Below are 13829 nucleotides of genomic sequence, written 5' to 3'. Positions count from 1 at the left end.
ACTCTTGCCTTACCAGCTACGCATTTTGGCAGACATTTAAAAAGTAATATAACAGTGTATCTGTAGAGAATCAGAACAGCTGAGACACTAACACCAGCACATACTTACCTCTGCTTTAATGCTGCTCTCAAAGCCTCTTTCTGGCCAGTAGCGTATTGAGAAATAAAAACATCATCTGTGGGGAAGGACATAAAATACACTTTGTTGAGTTAACTGACACAAAGCCTCTATTTTAGAGGCAGACAGGAAGCGTTATTTCAACTACATGCACAATTTTGCTGCAAAGAATCTGCACAAAATCACGTTATCTATTGCAGTAACAAACCGTTTCTCTTCACTAAGCAGCAGGCTTAAATCATGATGAGAGTAAGAGTAGGTTACATTCAACACAACTTTACATAGTATTGAATGTTGGTATCAATAACATCTATTTCAGTATGCTGTGAAAGTGACAATACCTCACCTTCAAAAAATTTGGGGAAAAATGCCATATAAATGGTAACTTGAGCTCAGACAACCCGTTCAATAAACTCCTGAAAATTCTAACTTGAAAACAAATGTAATTAAAAAAAATAGAACTGTGACACAAATATTTCCCTGCAGCCATCATAACTTACAACAGATTTTCTTAATAGCTTTAAATTATGCTAAAAGGGTTGCAGGCTCTCCCTCATCCACCCTTTGCTGGGCAGAGGTAACAACCCAAGTTGTGGCAGGTTCGGTGTTTCTCTACTGCCGATCACACACGGCTAGTACACACGTGCTGATAAGCCAGCCAGCTGCTGCCTCGGTGAGAGTAAAAGAGGAAAGAAAAGTATTGATTTTTGGCCTTCAGCGTGGGGTATTGATTTGTGTTTCTTCCCTCTACACAGCCACAGACATCCCAGAAACCCACAGAAGAGTATTTTCTGTAAAAAGTCCTCACTTCCCCAAATCTGATTGAAACTGACTGGCAGATTCAGAAGTTAAAGGCATTGACAATGTGATTTCTATGATCCTTAAGGATTAAAAATATCTTTTTATGGTGTAAGTTGCTTGCAGGAAAATATGCATTTGTAGTACAATTAGTCACAACAGGGAAGTGCATCCGAACAAGGTCTCCTGGCTAAATTCTCTATGCAGAGACATGAATAGTTTGATTAGCAAAAGGAATCTCAGCGTTCTGGTGCACTGGCAGAAGTCCCTCTCCGTTAATCACAAGATCTACATAACTAGTGCAATGCCAGCAGGACTGAGGTAAGAGCTGCAAAATTTAAGAATGTAAATTACAATTATAACTTTCTTATCAAAGGAACCTTTGACTATTTTCACTCAAAAGTTTCCATACTGAAGAAAAACATCAAAGATAAAATTAAAGGTCCCTTTTTCCTCTAATTAATCAGTATTCTTACAGAAAAGGGGGCTGAAGCAGCACATCGATGTGTCCTACCTTTAGGTCTTCCGCTATCTTCCAGAAGCAGTGAAGCATCTTCTTGCACTGCAGCTTCTCTAGGATAATCCTGCAGAACAAGAGCAGAAAAGCATACAATCGAAGCCTCTGGTATCAGTGGCCACAATTTTAGAAGCGGATGGAATTGCTGAACACTCAAATGTAAACATCTCCACACACCAACACAAGGTCTTGGAACAAAACACACCCATTAAGATCTCCGCCACAGAACGTCTGGGCTTTTTAGTCAAGAACTCACATGACGTTTTAGGGATAAAAAGCCTAGAAATACAATTCAAATGAAAAGTATATACTCTAAGTGTTGATTCAGTATATTCTCCTCATTTATGGCCAAAGGAGCAGCAGTGAAACTACCTATGTTTTTCATACACGTTGCTAACCTCAAACAATTCAGGACTACCCGTACACAGGGAATGAAGCACTCATAACACCGACCGTGGAACTGAAGGGACAGAGCTCAAGTTTCTTGAAGTCCACTTCACATGAATAACCAACACGACTGTCATATGATGAGTCATAAAGGCAAGTTAGGAAGGTAAAAATCTCTTCCTTAACTTTATTTGAGACGGTGGAGTACTTCACCATGCTTCTGAGACTTCTGCCCAGCTCACCAGGTCTACTTTGAGCCATGCAGAGACAGCGCTGCGATCCTTTCGCAGCCTAAGTTACTTCATCCTCGTGCACGCTCATCACCAGGTGGATGCCCTAGAGACAAGTTCCCACTCCATGTAAGGCACAACAAACAAATCAAGAGGAAATAAGTCTTTTAACTGTAAGTATTAAAGAGTTCCATATAGACTAATGTCCATTTCACTATCTACGATGAAGAGAAAAAAAAAAAATCTACAAAAATTTTAGTGTTTTTAACAAACGTTGTGCCACGTGTAACTGTCTTTTCGAAGAAACAATTACACTGAAATTTAAAAAACAAGCCTTGGTATTAATAATGCAGCAGGCAGCAGTACAGCAAACAAAGCCCCACCGAACACTTCAGCATTAATATCACGTTAGCAGCAACTCAAAGAGGAAATCAGCTGCACAGCTACTGAGCAGAAGCTGAGGGAAAGATTTCCTGTGCTGTTACAGAAACTACAACTTTTTGAGAAAAATGCTGTTCTCTGGGATTGCAGGAAGCAACAGTAACTTTTCTTACCATTTGCGACAAAAACACGGGCTCTGTAGACTTTTCTACTGAAAGAAGATGTTCTGGACGTCCTTTAGTACTTGGGACTCCTAAAATAAAAGCTGTTTTACTGTGGTCATAATGATTCGCTACGCATTTTCAGTAAACCTTGACCAACCCAAAGCTCAACATTTCCTCTCCCTGTATCTTTGAATATCTAAACATAATGACTTTCATAACCCAATGGCCACAGCCATCAGCCGAAGCTTACCAACAGTAACAAATTCTGTGAGCCTGGATTATAGACTTGTTCTACAACGTATGAAAAAGTCACTGAAAAATGGAGCATCTAAAAACAGGGCCAATGTCTAGCTCAAATTCAAATCTAAAGATCACAGGGATATCGAAAGTTACTTGTCTAGAGAAATAATCAAAATTATATGACATTTCCTACAGAAGGAGGACACTTGAGGACCGTACACATTCTAATTATGTCAGAGAATAATATGTCTTCCTAACTCTAAAAATAACACCTTCGGAAGCTGTTTGAAACTTGACCCTCCAAAAGACTAAAGGCCCTTCCCCAAACTCCAAAGACTGTAACTGACATGTATTTTAAAGAAACAAAATGAATATTCTATCCGACTAGGTAAGTAGCACAGACTGTGACAGTTTGGAATTTGAAGACTACACGGTACATCACCTCAGTGTCATTCTATTAAAAAAAAGACTTAAAAATTTACTTAATACTACTACAAATAGGGTTTTCTTAAAAGTTACAGAAAAGGATGCAATTTATTTTTTCATTTTGTTTACTCATCTATGTGAGCTTCATTGGTACAGGCAGTTGACCACTATATGTTGCTTGTGTCAAGCAGGTGGGGTTTAGGAGGGGTAGGTTTGGTTTGTTTTCCAAGACTACAAAGGTAAAGAAATAATTTTAACAAGTAAAATTTAAAGTTATGGTAGATACCTGGGAAACTTGGGGTTTTTCCTAAGAGGTTTTGAATAGTTGTTTAACTGACCAGCTCTGAAACTCACATTGTTCCAAAAAGCCTGCAAAACCTCCACAAATTGAGAAAGACTAGAGCTGCATGACTTTCCAACATTCAATATTTATTACTTTTCAAGTGTCCCATAAACCCTTCTTTAAAAAAGCAAGCCTGTACAGCTATAGCTTGAACATCGCCTAGCTCAACCCCTCCAGAAAAAAAAAAAAAAAACAGCTTTAAAGAAGCAGAAAAAGAGAAGCATTTAAAAGACTTTTCATTTCTCTTCCAGTATAAAACCACAAATAATTCACAGAATTCCATGAAAACACAAAGAAGGCCCAAATATTGGGACTTCTCAGAGCTGTCGGCAGGAGCAATATTCTGTTAGGCACAGATTTGCTGACTACAGTCCGAGCATAAAAATTAAGAGATACACATGGTGTCTAAAAAGAGGAGCTATAAACTGCATTAAAAATGGTGACAGACCCGAAAGGTATCACTCCTGTTAACTTGCTCCCTAAAACCTTCCTGCCTAGTGTATTTGTGAAATGGCACAATGACAGCCATGATTTTTCTGATAAAGACGGTAACTGCCCAATTTAATTGGACTAGGAACATGGAAAGAAGACTGGAGTTCTGTTAACCGAGCTCTGACCATCCCACCCTGCACAAGTCACTTTTCATGTCCAAAACGTTCAAAAAAGTCTGGGAAAACAAACAAACACACACACGCAACTTTAGGACAAGCTCTGGTATTTACAGGACCAGAATACAAAAATTCCTTCATTCTAAAACTGCTACGTGACTGAAAACACTACACACCAATTTTACCTTAAACCAAACTGAACCCTCCCAGTAAATCACGCACCTGGTGCTGCGCCGCGGGGGGGGGGCTGGGTTACCCCCCCGCACGGAGTCCTGGCGGCTGGCGGGGCCGGGGACAGGCGGGGGGCTCCTCCTGACGGGGCCGGGGGCAGGCGGGGGGTTCCTCCTGGCGGGGCCGGGGGCAGGCGGGGGGCTCCTCCTGGCGGGGCCGCGGGCAGGCGGGGGGCTCCTCCTGACGGGGCCGGGGGCAGGCGGGGGGCTCCTCCTGGCGGGGCCGGGGGCAGGCGGGGGGCTCCTCCTGGCGGGGCCGCGGGCAGGCGGGGGGCTCCTTCTCCCGCATCAGCTGCCTGGCTGGGAGAAACCCCTTCACGCAGCTTCTTGACAGCGATCGTCACTTTCTTCTTACGGCCACCAGCTCCTGTCACAGCGTCCACCGGCTTCTCCCTGTGGACACCAGTGAAGTGAACGAGCACGTCCCCCGCCGTGAGACTGGCCAGGGAGTCCTGGCTGAGGCTGCTTTCCGCCTCCATGAGGCTCTCATCGCGCAGCTCCCCAGGGGAGGCCGAAAGCAGCGCCCTGACACCGAGGCCGACCCCGCCGGCCGGGCGCTACGGCAGCAGCCGCCCCCGCAAAGGGAGAGCGGCCTGAGGACTCCGGGGAACGGTTCCTACCCCTGCCCGCCCCGGCGGCCTGACGGACGGAGAACCCCGGTCCGGTCTTCCCCGCCACCCACACCGGAAGCGCCGGCCGCCATGGCAACAGCGCCGGCCCGCGCTCCCCCACGCCTGCGCGGGGTCCGCTCCTCAATAGTGTCCGGAAGGAAACCCGCTCCCGAGCCCCGCCCCCTCCCGGAAGGGCAGCGGGGGGGGCAGGTAAGAGCGCTGCGCCCCGGGGAGGAGAGCGAAGCTGCCGGTAAGTCGGTGGTGGCTGATTCGCCGCGTGGCGAATCGGCGGGGCCGGTGGGCCTGGTGCGGCCGGGGCGGCCTCTCCCGCGCGGTCCGGGCTCGTGGTGGTGCGGGTGAGTGCGGGTGGCGCTCCGGGAGGGAGGGAGGGACGGACCGGGCAGGCCCTGCGGTGGTGTGGGGCTGCGGCAGGCCGGGGCGGGCCGTCAGGTGCGGTCGTTACCGGGAGAGGTGGGGCGGGCGGCGAGACAGGGCAGGAGGGGCGAGAAAGGGGCCGCGGGTGAAGGAAATCCCGTCCCTTTTCGGGCGTTTTCCTGGTGCCGGCGCGTCTCTTCCTCCGCTCGGGAGGAGAGGAAGGGGCGCGCTGCACCGGCCCGGCGGGCGCTGGGCCTGGTGGGTTGGGGTTTGGCTTAGCGGGTGCCTCCCTCGGCAAAGAAACTCAAGGTGCCCTTGGAAGCAAGAACTGAAGGATGTATTTAAAAAAAAAACCAAAAACAAACAAACAAACAAAAAAACCCAAAACCCACCAATAAAAAAAAAAAAATCAAGGTGAAACTGTTTTACCTCCAGCTCAGGTTTTGCTCTTACTGGGTCACAAGTATTAGCCAGGCCTTATCGAACCTAAAGAGGAAACCACTTATGAAAAAATCATGTATTTTCTCCCAGGACGGATGCCCTTGTGTGTGCTCAGTCTGCTGAAAGAGGCTCTCGGGGTGTCTGATTTCAGACTTGCTATGTTTGTTTGCCTTTGGCGTTAGAAGACCTTTTCCACCGTTGTCCTCTTCAGGGCAGGGTCTAGCCCACAGCCATGAGATCATGAATTATAACAACTATAACAGTATCTTATTATCCAGCCACCTTCTGACTAGGCCCTCTCTCATCTCACCATGTGCTTCTGAAGGCTGACTGTAGTGTGTGAAGGAAAACCTTTGTGTAACCCCGCTGCAGGCACCAGTCTGAAGGAAAGCGGCTGGACCCACTCTGGGTATGGGGGAGAGCGGGCTCTGCCCTCCCAGCAAGGCCGGTGCAGGACGGAGGGTTGCTCAGGCACAGAGCACCGGAGTTTAGTGTTAAATTGTCTCTTGCCCTGAATTTTACGTGTTTAGTTTAGCCTGCTGGTTTCATAGGTATTTGTCGTTTGATTAGATTCAGTAAGAGAGCTTTTAAAATCAATGAAATTTTTTTTAATCTCATGTCAATCAAGTGCTAGCCTAGTAATTCTCAACGATTAAAAAAAAAAAAAAGCTTTTTCTACAGGCTGTGGGTGCTTTATTTTGACACATTTCTTTGACTTGATATTTTTATTCTTTTTTTGGTCCCTTTCACACACATGCAGAAACGCTTGCGTGGTGTTCTGTGTGTACAAGTGGAAGTGAAGGTTTAAAAAAGCTACTACAGCCTTGGATGGATAGAGTAGGTCATACCTACACCTAACTCTGACTGTTAAGCAGGATAACAGGTGTGATGGATTTATTGTGTCTTTCCACAGGCCCCTCCTGCAATAAAATGTAGCTCCTTGCAAAAAGGTTGGGGAAAATACCCCAAAACACAGGGTTTGTTTAGTTTCCATGGGAAAGGATACTGATGATGCAAGATTAGGGGAAAAAAAAAAAAACCTTGCTGTATTTTACAGTGCATGCCTCACCTGTAAGAGCTCGGGGCTGTTGAATGGAGGCAGGGTTTTCAGCCACCCAGCAGTACTGTAATAATAATCAAAAGCTCTGTGCCAGTTATTAGCGCTTAGGAGTTACGTTCATGAGCCTTCTGCTTCTGAAGGTCTGGAGATACAGCTGGGGAAGTTTTGAGGAGTTTTAGGAGAGTTCTGACCTCTGTAGTTCTGGCTTCTGTTCTTGCTGCCATGGAAACGGATAGATGATTGGCCGAGGTTAGCTAGGAATCCTTAACCTAATCACTGCTTTTATTGAATAAACAAGCTTTACCTTTTTTATAAAAGCTGTCACTTCATAGTGATTTCGTGTTTCCATGGCAGTGGGAGTGGCAGCCACAGCAGAAGGAAATACTGGAGGCATTTTCCAGATTCTAAAACAGAGCTGAGAGCTGGGAGGGGTCTTGCATAGAGGCAGGTTTGAACAGGGTAAAGCCTTTGTTATCTTTGGGAAGAGGATGGAAACCCCATTGTGCTATGGGCTAGCAAAACCTCAGGTTATGCTTAACTGCTAATTTTGCTCAGAGAGGCTTATCTTAAAAGAATGTCTCTTTGCAACATCAAAAGATACTTGGAAGAGCTCCAGGCCCCTTTGAGAAGGGAGACTTCGCAGCTGTTGCTGCTTTCAACCAGCACATCCAGACCATGTGGTCCTCGTTGCAGAGGTTTATTTGGAGGTTTCTGCTTCCTTCAGCGTGACCTGTTTAAAAGTGCAGTGCTGAATTTTCAAATCATATTTAGCCCAGAGGAAAGTAATCCAGGCTGTGTGGGTTTAAACCTGAAGCACGCTGGAGTTGTTGGAGCAGCTCTGTAAGCAGCTCTGTGGTGTGTTAGTCGAGGTGCCAAGCCCTGTAATTGGCTCTTTCATCACTTTTTTTTTTTTTTTTTGCTTGTTTCACAGGCTGGAGGGAAAGGGGCAAACAACAGGAAACCTTGAAATGATACATTTAACAGACTTCAAGAATAAACCAGATAGGCACATTGCTGGGAACGGTTAGGTAGCGCGTTTTTAGATGTTAAGGCAACTGACCGTAATTCATAGCTACTGAAGAGGTGCAGTAGAGCCATGTAATTTCACTGCCTGCTGTGTGGAAAGTGTAAAATACCTGTAGAGGGACAAGTGCTTCAGGCACTTAAAATCAGCTGGTGCCATTGTGCCGATTTAAATTGGAGCTGTTACCTGCGAGTGTAAAAGCTTTGTGGAACCACCGTTCAGTAAATCTGTCATTTCAAGCTTGCCAAACCGGTCACAGAAGAACAAAAGATCAGGTTTGTTATAAGCCAGCGTAATGAACCAATATGGAGTGTGAGAAAATGGCACTGCCAGTTGAAGCTTTGAGCTTTCTGTGCTGGGGAGAGGACAAAAGTCTTTCCTGTTCCCTGCGATTTCTAACTGTTTAATCTACATAAACTGGCTTGATAGAGTCGTCCCTGATTTTTCTTCTAACCGGCTGAGAGATGAGAGGATGGAGTTGCCATCCATTTTTGCTAGTTATTGCCCCAGATGACAGTCACGTCTGCTTCTCCTAAAACAAATTAGAGGTTTACCTTAACCCCAGCAACGCCTTGTTCCTTCTGAGCAACCGTATCCTGGAGGCTCTCCTTAAGAGTAACCTGCGACCTGTCTGCCCATGAGGAATTCGTGCTCGTGGGGGTATGCATCTTCAGTCCAAGAATCCTACGTGCTCTTTGCCCCCAGTCCCTGAAGTGGCTTCCTGGGTAGTGATAAAGTGAGGCAGATGTTGTAATCGCTCTGCTGCTGGGAGGGGGTGCAGGGAGAGTGCGTCCTGACGGGAGCTCCGTAGTGCTATTTTTAGTTGCTTGGTTTTCTTTCTGTTGTAGAAATAATTACTAATGTCTTTTTGTTCTTGTTCAGAAGGCTTGCTTACCCTCTCCCTTCCCCCTGCCGAGAGACTGGAATAGTTTAGGCTTTCTAAAACACCAATGTTTCGCTCAAAATTTGGCAAAGCGTGATACAAGATTAACTGTAAGTAGCCCTCGCTGAAGGGCTAAATGAACTCTTTTCACAAGGCTGTTGCACTTAAGTGTGAATTTTTCTTCCACAAGTTGATGTCAATTAAACTGAAGGATCTTGTTCTTGTCAATGTGTAATATTGGCTCGCATTATCATCTGTGATAGGTCTTACATAATATGTAAATCAATGGAAAAGGAAGATTAGCTTTCAGTATTCTTCTAGGAAACCTGCAGGGATGCTTTCAAGCCTTAGCTTGCTTGCCATGTTGGATTAGGGATGTGAGTCTTCTTTGAGGATGCTTGCTTAAATTCTTGGATCCACGGCTGTTCATTCTTTCCTTTTTCTTTGTTTCTCTCCCTTTAAGGTTGCTTCATTCTTTTATGTTTTCTTGTGTTTATTTCACTATTTTCAAGGGACAGAACAGTTGCTCTAGTTTAAGTGTTTGGTGAGAATGCAGCTACATAGAAACCAAACATTGTCTTCCCTGATGCTGCATCTATTCAGGGTGGCTACCATTTTATACTTGCCTCTTTTCCTTACTGTTTTTACAGATGCCATCTAAGGTCACTGTAAACTGTAAGGCTAGAAAATGTTACTGCTTGCTTCTCCCCCCACTCCTGCCCTAGTTTTACTTTGTAAGTTTGAAAGCGTTTATAAAATACCATTTTTTTTAAAAAAGTCACTTTAACTGTTTGAAATGCTTAAAAAGTGTTTAAAGGACAGCAATTAACAGGTGGATCTGGGAAGGTTTCATACCTGGAATTATCTTGGATGTTCTTTTAACGGACTATTTTTCAAATAGGTAACTTCCCTTCAAGTGGATGGCTTGAAGTTTGCTTGCAAAGTTGGATTTAGACACACTTCAAGAACGTATAGAATTCCATTCTGTTGTAGAATGTTGCAGTTCATATGTATGCTTTTTTGTGAAACTCGACTTTTATCTCCAGAATAGGTGACTGAATCACAGGTGGTAGAATATGGCTGGACAAATATCGGAATCTGATCAGATCAAGCAGGTAAGATGCTGCATTCATGAGTGGTGGCTTTGGAGATCTTGTATTACTTTGTCACACAGAGTAAAAGGTGTAGGGCGTGGAGAAGGACAAAAAGTTTGGTTATCATCTGAGTTAAGACTAGTTCTGTAGCAACCAGAATTTAAACATTTGACCATTGACAGCCACAGTACAGTATCTGATTTTGAGTCCTAGCAGCATTTGGTGCTGCCGTCTTCTTGACTGATAGCAAATTTTTCCAGTGACTTGTCCTTTAAATGTTACTATCCCCAGATGGCCCGTGCAGCTGCTTGTAAGAAAAATTAATGTAGAATTTTTTTAATACTCATTGTCTGTTCAATTTTCATTTATAGTTCAAGGAGTTTCTTGGAACGTACAATAAACTTACAGAAAACTGCTTCCTGGATTGCATAAAGGATTTCACTAGCAGAGAGGTTAAACCAGAAGAGGTAGGTAAATGCTTTTAATGACCCTTTGGTAGAATTACTGTGCAGCACTCAACTTTCAGAAGCAACTTAGAAAGTTTTGATCTTTCAACTAGCTAAAAAGCTAGGTAGCAGTCTTTAGCGGAGTATAGGTGTCTGGCACGTAGCTTCCAAGTGAGAAAGGAAGTGAGTTAATGGAAGAAATAGCTTGTCTGTAGTTTTGCTTCTCCAAACACATCCAAAAGCGATGACAAATACTGCTTTGCACCCTAGCAGTCTGTTCACGAAAAGAAACCAACCAACCAAAGCAAGCTAAGCGCTTTTGATGTGTTAGATCATCATCAGCTACAGACAAACTATGCGCTAGGACCTCCTCAGGTTTTGTCATTGTTGTCTTTTCAGTACGTACACACAGAGGGAATCTTCCCAGTCTCACTCGAGTGTTGGCTGCTTATTGCAATTCTGTGTATTTCATTCTCTGAGCTACCAGTGGAGGTTCTTGTATCTCAACTTCTGATGGATCGTATCTTTATGGACGTGGAAGTTGCCCACCTACAGCCGGCATCTTGTTCTTTGAAGGTAGAATCCTACTGAAATACTTGTTTACCTACCCACGTTCCTGCGTTGCAGTGACTCACAGAAACACAGGCCTCCAGAGCTTTGGCTGTTAAATCCACTTCTCTGCATTGCAGGGAGCTCCATCCATGTAGTCATCTGCAAAAAAGATTAAGCTCTCGATAAGATTAGTTGCGTGGTTTTTCGCCTGTCCTCTCCTGTTGAGAGGCTGTTTCAGAATCTCATAATGTTGGTTAAAAGTCTAATAACCGTTGCTTGACTCTGCTGGCAGGGAATAAAAAACCTAAAGCTTTAAACTAACCATTAGTTTTGAGCATTTTCTGCCTCCTTGGAGTTTAACTCCTCAGTGCAGGCAAGAATCATGTCTCCTTTCAGATTTTGATTTACTGCGCTAAACAAAGCTCTCTTAGCTTCCCAAGGCGGATTCCTTGTTTCCTTGATCTTCTCTGCATCTGCTTTAGTGGAATTCTTATTGACTACAGGAGGTCAGAATTGTTCTGGATAAGGTCTCGTTACTGTCTTTTACCGACTCGTTTTTGAATTGTTTGAACGATACAAGGAGTGTCAGTTAACAGACCTGACGGGAGTGTTAGCGGTGCAGCCTCTTTACCCTTCTGGGATGGTATTTGATTCCCAGTAGAGGATTATACTTCTTTCTTCTGCTACCCAAGGTGTTTTCTTTTAAAATAATGTTTCATAGAATTTCTTCTAAAATAACATTTCATATAGTCTTTCCTTGAAGACCCGGGATCCAAAACCAAAGAATGTGTATTGGAGGGGAATTAAGATTATTTCGATACAAAAAATATTCTTAGATTCTGATCTTTTGTTTTGTGTTTGTTTTTGTTTTGTTTTGCTTCTGTGATCTGCAAAGGGGCCGTGTCCGGCAGTACAGGAGCCATCTGTAACAATGGAGGCTAGGAAGAAACTTTCTTATGGGAAGTTTTGCCCATAATTATCCATTATGGGGTTTCTTGCGGAGCATCTGGCTCTCGCCCCTGCTGGAAACAGGACACTGGTCTAGCTGGACCACTGGTCTGATCTGGTATGGAAATTCCTATGTTCCTATTTAAAGCTGTAGTTTCTTATTAAATAAGCAATACCTCCATGAATCAATCTCCTTTGAGAGTCTACATTTGAAAAAAAAAAACCAAACCAGCTTCTGACCTCTTTCTGCACGGCAAGTCCAGACTTCCCTGGGCACCTATGACAAATACCACACCCTCTGGGAGAAGTGGCTTGGGGTAGTTCCAGAGTTTGTTTCCTAGTCAGGCTTAACTCCTGCTTAACAGGTTTTGCTGTAGCTGATGCCAGGTCAAGGAGAGAGAAGGGTGGGTGGTGTGCGTAGCTGCATGGGGGTTTTGTCTTGTTGTTCTTCAGCCCCTCTGCTTTTCACATCCCTGTATACTGAGCAGAATGAAAACAATTTCTGGTGTTCTAGTAATCGTGCAAAGTGGTCATCTTCCTTTTCTGTCTATATTTGTTAACTTTTACAGTGGTAGCAAGGTTTAGAACCATGACACAGGATATCCAATTGGTAGAACCGTTGCTCAGAAATACTCTGGTAACTCTTTCTCTACACTTAAAAAAAAACCAAACCTCTAAATTTCAAAAATAGTAGCATGGGTGGAATAAGCCCTGGTATTTCTTTCCCTGTCCAGTTTACTGATGGAACTTCAGATGGTGCTCTGGTTCCTTTTGTGAAGGTTAAGGAAGCGGGTATAAGAAGACAGAACTAATAGGAACAAGGTCAAAAAAAAGGTTAAGCTGAGCTAGCACACAGACCATATTTGGCTGTCAAAAATAGTATGTGTTTGTAAACAGAATTAAAAAGATATTAATTTCATAGATACAGTATTTCTTGCAAAATAAAATGCTTTATATACATCAATTTCACAAGACGAGCCCAAGGATGAAATGGTACTATGTCCTCGATTGGAGAGGTTTTCCATGAAGAATTTCGTATGAGAATGAATATTAAAAAGATGTTTCAGACATCCCTCAAAAACTAAGCTTCACATTTTCCGCTGCACAGAGAGGCTGTGCGCAGTTAGGCCCTCACCTTGAGGCTTAACGCCGAATGTGAGATGTAGTCACCTCATCACTTAGCCCTGTATGTGATTATATTTTGGGTCCTGTGTCGGGAAGTGTTTTAATTACTGTTTGAAGCCTTCTGTTTCCTGCTTTCTCTAGATGACTTGCTCAGACCACTGCCTACAGAAGTATTTAAAAATGACACAAAGGATCTCCATGAGGTTTCAGGAGTACCATATTCAGCAGAACGAAGCTCTGGCAGCTAAAGCAGGACTGCTTGGCCAGCCTCGTTAGACCAGAGCACTCTCTTCAAGACTTTTCAAGCAGTGCCAGTGTTCACCGGGCAAGAACACGTTTTGGATTTGCTACTGTCGGGATGTATGTTTGGCAACTCAGAAGAGAGTTCTAGATGCTGTTCAGACAGTGGAAACCATGAAGGGTTAAAGAAGAAGTTAGTCATGGTGGACTGGCAATGGAGTCTGTTTCTGAGGTCCTTTTCACTCTACAGTGGAGTAATATTGATACAGACTTTTGCAGGGCCCACAGACTGGTATGTTTAAATTCCAAGGGGGGGTGGGAGGGTTATACTTCCTTTCTGTTAGGGCTGGTTCAGATGAAAAAAAGTGTAATGTGGGAAATACACTTTTTTATTTAATTCAAGTAAAATAAATGGGAACTGTACACTTGTATGTATGTTCTTTCCAAAGATACATTTTTTTAGGACACTGAAAACAGTGTTTTATTTGCTGTGGTTTCATTCCTCCTCAGCTGCTACAGAGTTCTGTTCATTCATTGCTGCTTTGAGTTGCTGATAGATAACAGAATTAGTGACTGTTTTGGCATCTGG

The 13829-nt window shown here is 44.0% G+C and overlaps 2 protein-coding genes across 10 annotated transcripts in view; one reads left to right on the top strand and one right to left on the bottom strand.

The window, feature by feature from the left end:
• The window catches only part of KIAA0586 (KIAA0586 ortholog), a 72578-nt gene extending 67658 nt beyond the window's left edge, over positions 1 to 4920 (bottom strand). Inside the window, exons 1-5 of the mRNA XM_086463377.1 lie at positions 4701 to 4920; positions 4434 to 4502; positions 2604 to 2683; positions 1430 to 1499; positions 109 to 175 (exon numbers count right to left, since the gene is read on the bottom strand). Of these exons, the coding sequence (XP_086319503.1) occupies positions 109 to 175; positions 1430 to 1499; positions 2604 to 2683; positions 4434 to 4502; positions 4701 to 4920 (506 nt within the window). The remainder of the gene's footprint in view (positions 1 to 108; positions 176 to 1429; positions 1500 to 2603; positions 2684 to 4433; positions 4503 to 4700) is intronic.
• Positions 4921 to 5371: 451 nt separating this feature from the next.
• TIMM9 (translocase of inner mitochondrial membrane 9) lies at positions 5372 to 13537 on the top strand. Of its 9 annotated transcripts, none has more exons than XM_086462251.1 (5): positions 5372 to 5408; positions 9887 to 9950; positions 10301 to 10396; positions 10775 to 10951; positions 13142 to 13537. In XM_086462251.1, exons 2-5 carry the CDS (start codon positions 9912 to 9914, stop codon positions 13274 to 13276), a joined length of 447 nt encoding a protein of 148 aa, XP_086318377.1. In that variant the 5' UTR covers positions 5372 to 5408; positions 9887 to 9911; the 3' UTR covers positions 13277 to 13537. The 9 variants fall into 9 exon arrangements, 8 of the variants coding, with proteins under 8 accessions (XP_086318377.1, XP_086318374.1, XP_086318375.1 ...); XM_086462248.1 differs by having other exon boundaries at positions 9882 to 9950; XM_086462249.1 differs by lacking the exon at positions 5372 to 5408 and adding an exon at positions 8774 to 8945 and having other exon boundaries at positions 9882 to 9950.
• Positions 13538 to 13829: the final 292 nt, after the last annotated feature.

Source organism: Leptosomus discolor, chromosome 3 (genome assembly GCF_034619465.1).
Source record: "Leptosomus discolor isolate bLepDis1 chromosome 3, bLepDis1.hap2, whole genome shotgun sequence".
Lineage (NCBI taxonomy): Eukaryota > Metazoa > Chordata > Aves > Leptosomiformes > Leptosomidae > Leptosomus > Leptosomus discolor.
The sequence above is the reverse complement of the archived record's forward strand: the minus strand, read 5'-3'. Positions and strand labels throughout refer to the sequence as shown.

Excerpts from the sequence above, each read along its gene's own strand:
- TIMM9 (XM_086462251.1), top strand. The coding sequence starts at position 9,912 with ATGGCTGGACAAATATCGGAATCTGATCAGATCAAGCAG. Across the intron at positions 9,951-10,300 it reads AATCTGATCAGATCAAGCAG|TTCAAGGAGTTTCTTGGAAC; the intron begins GTAAGATGCTGC and ends TTTCATTTATAG. Across the intron at positions 10,952-13,141 it reads CGGCATCTTGTTCTTTGAAG|ATGACTTGCTCAGACCACTG; the intron begins GTAGAATCCTAC and ends TGCTTTCTCTAG.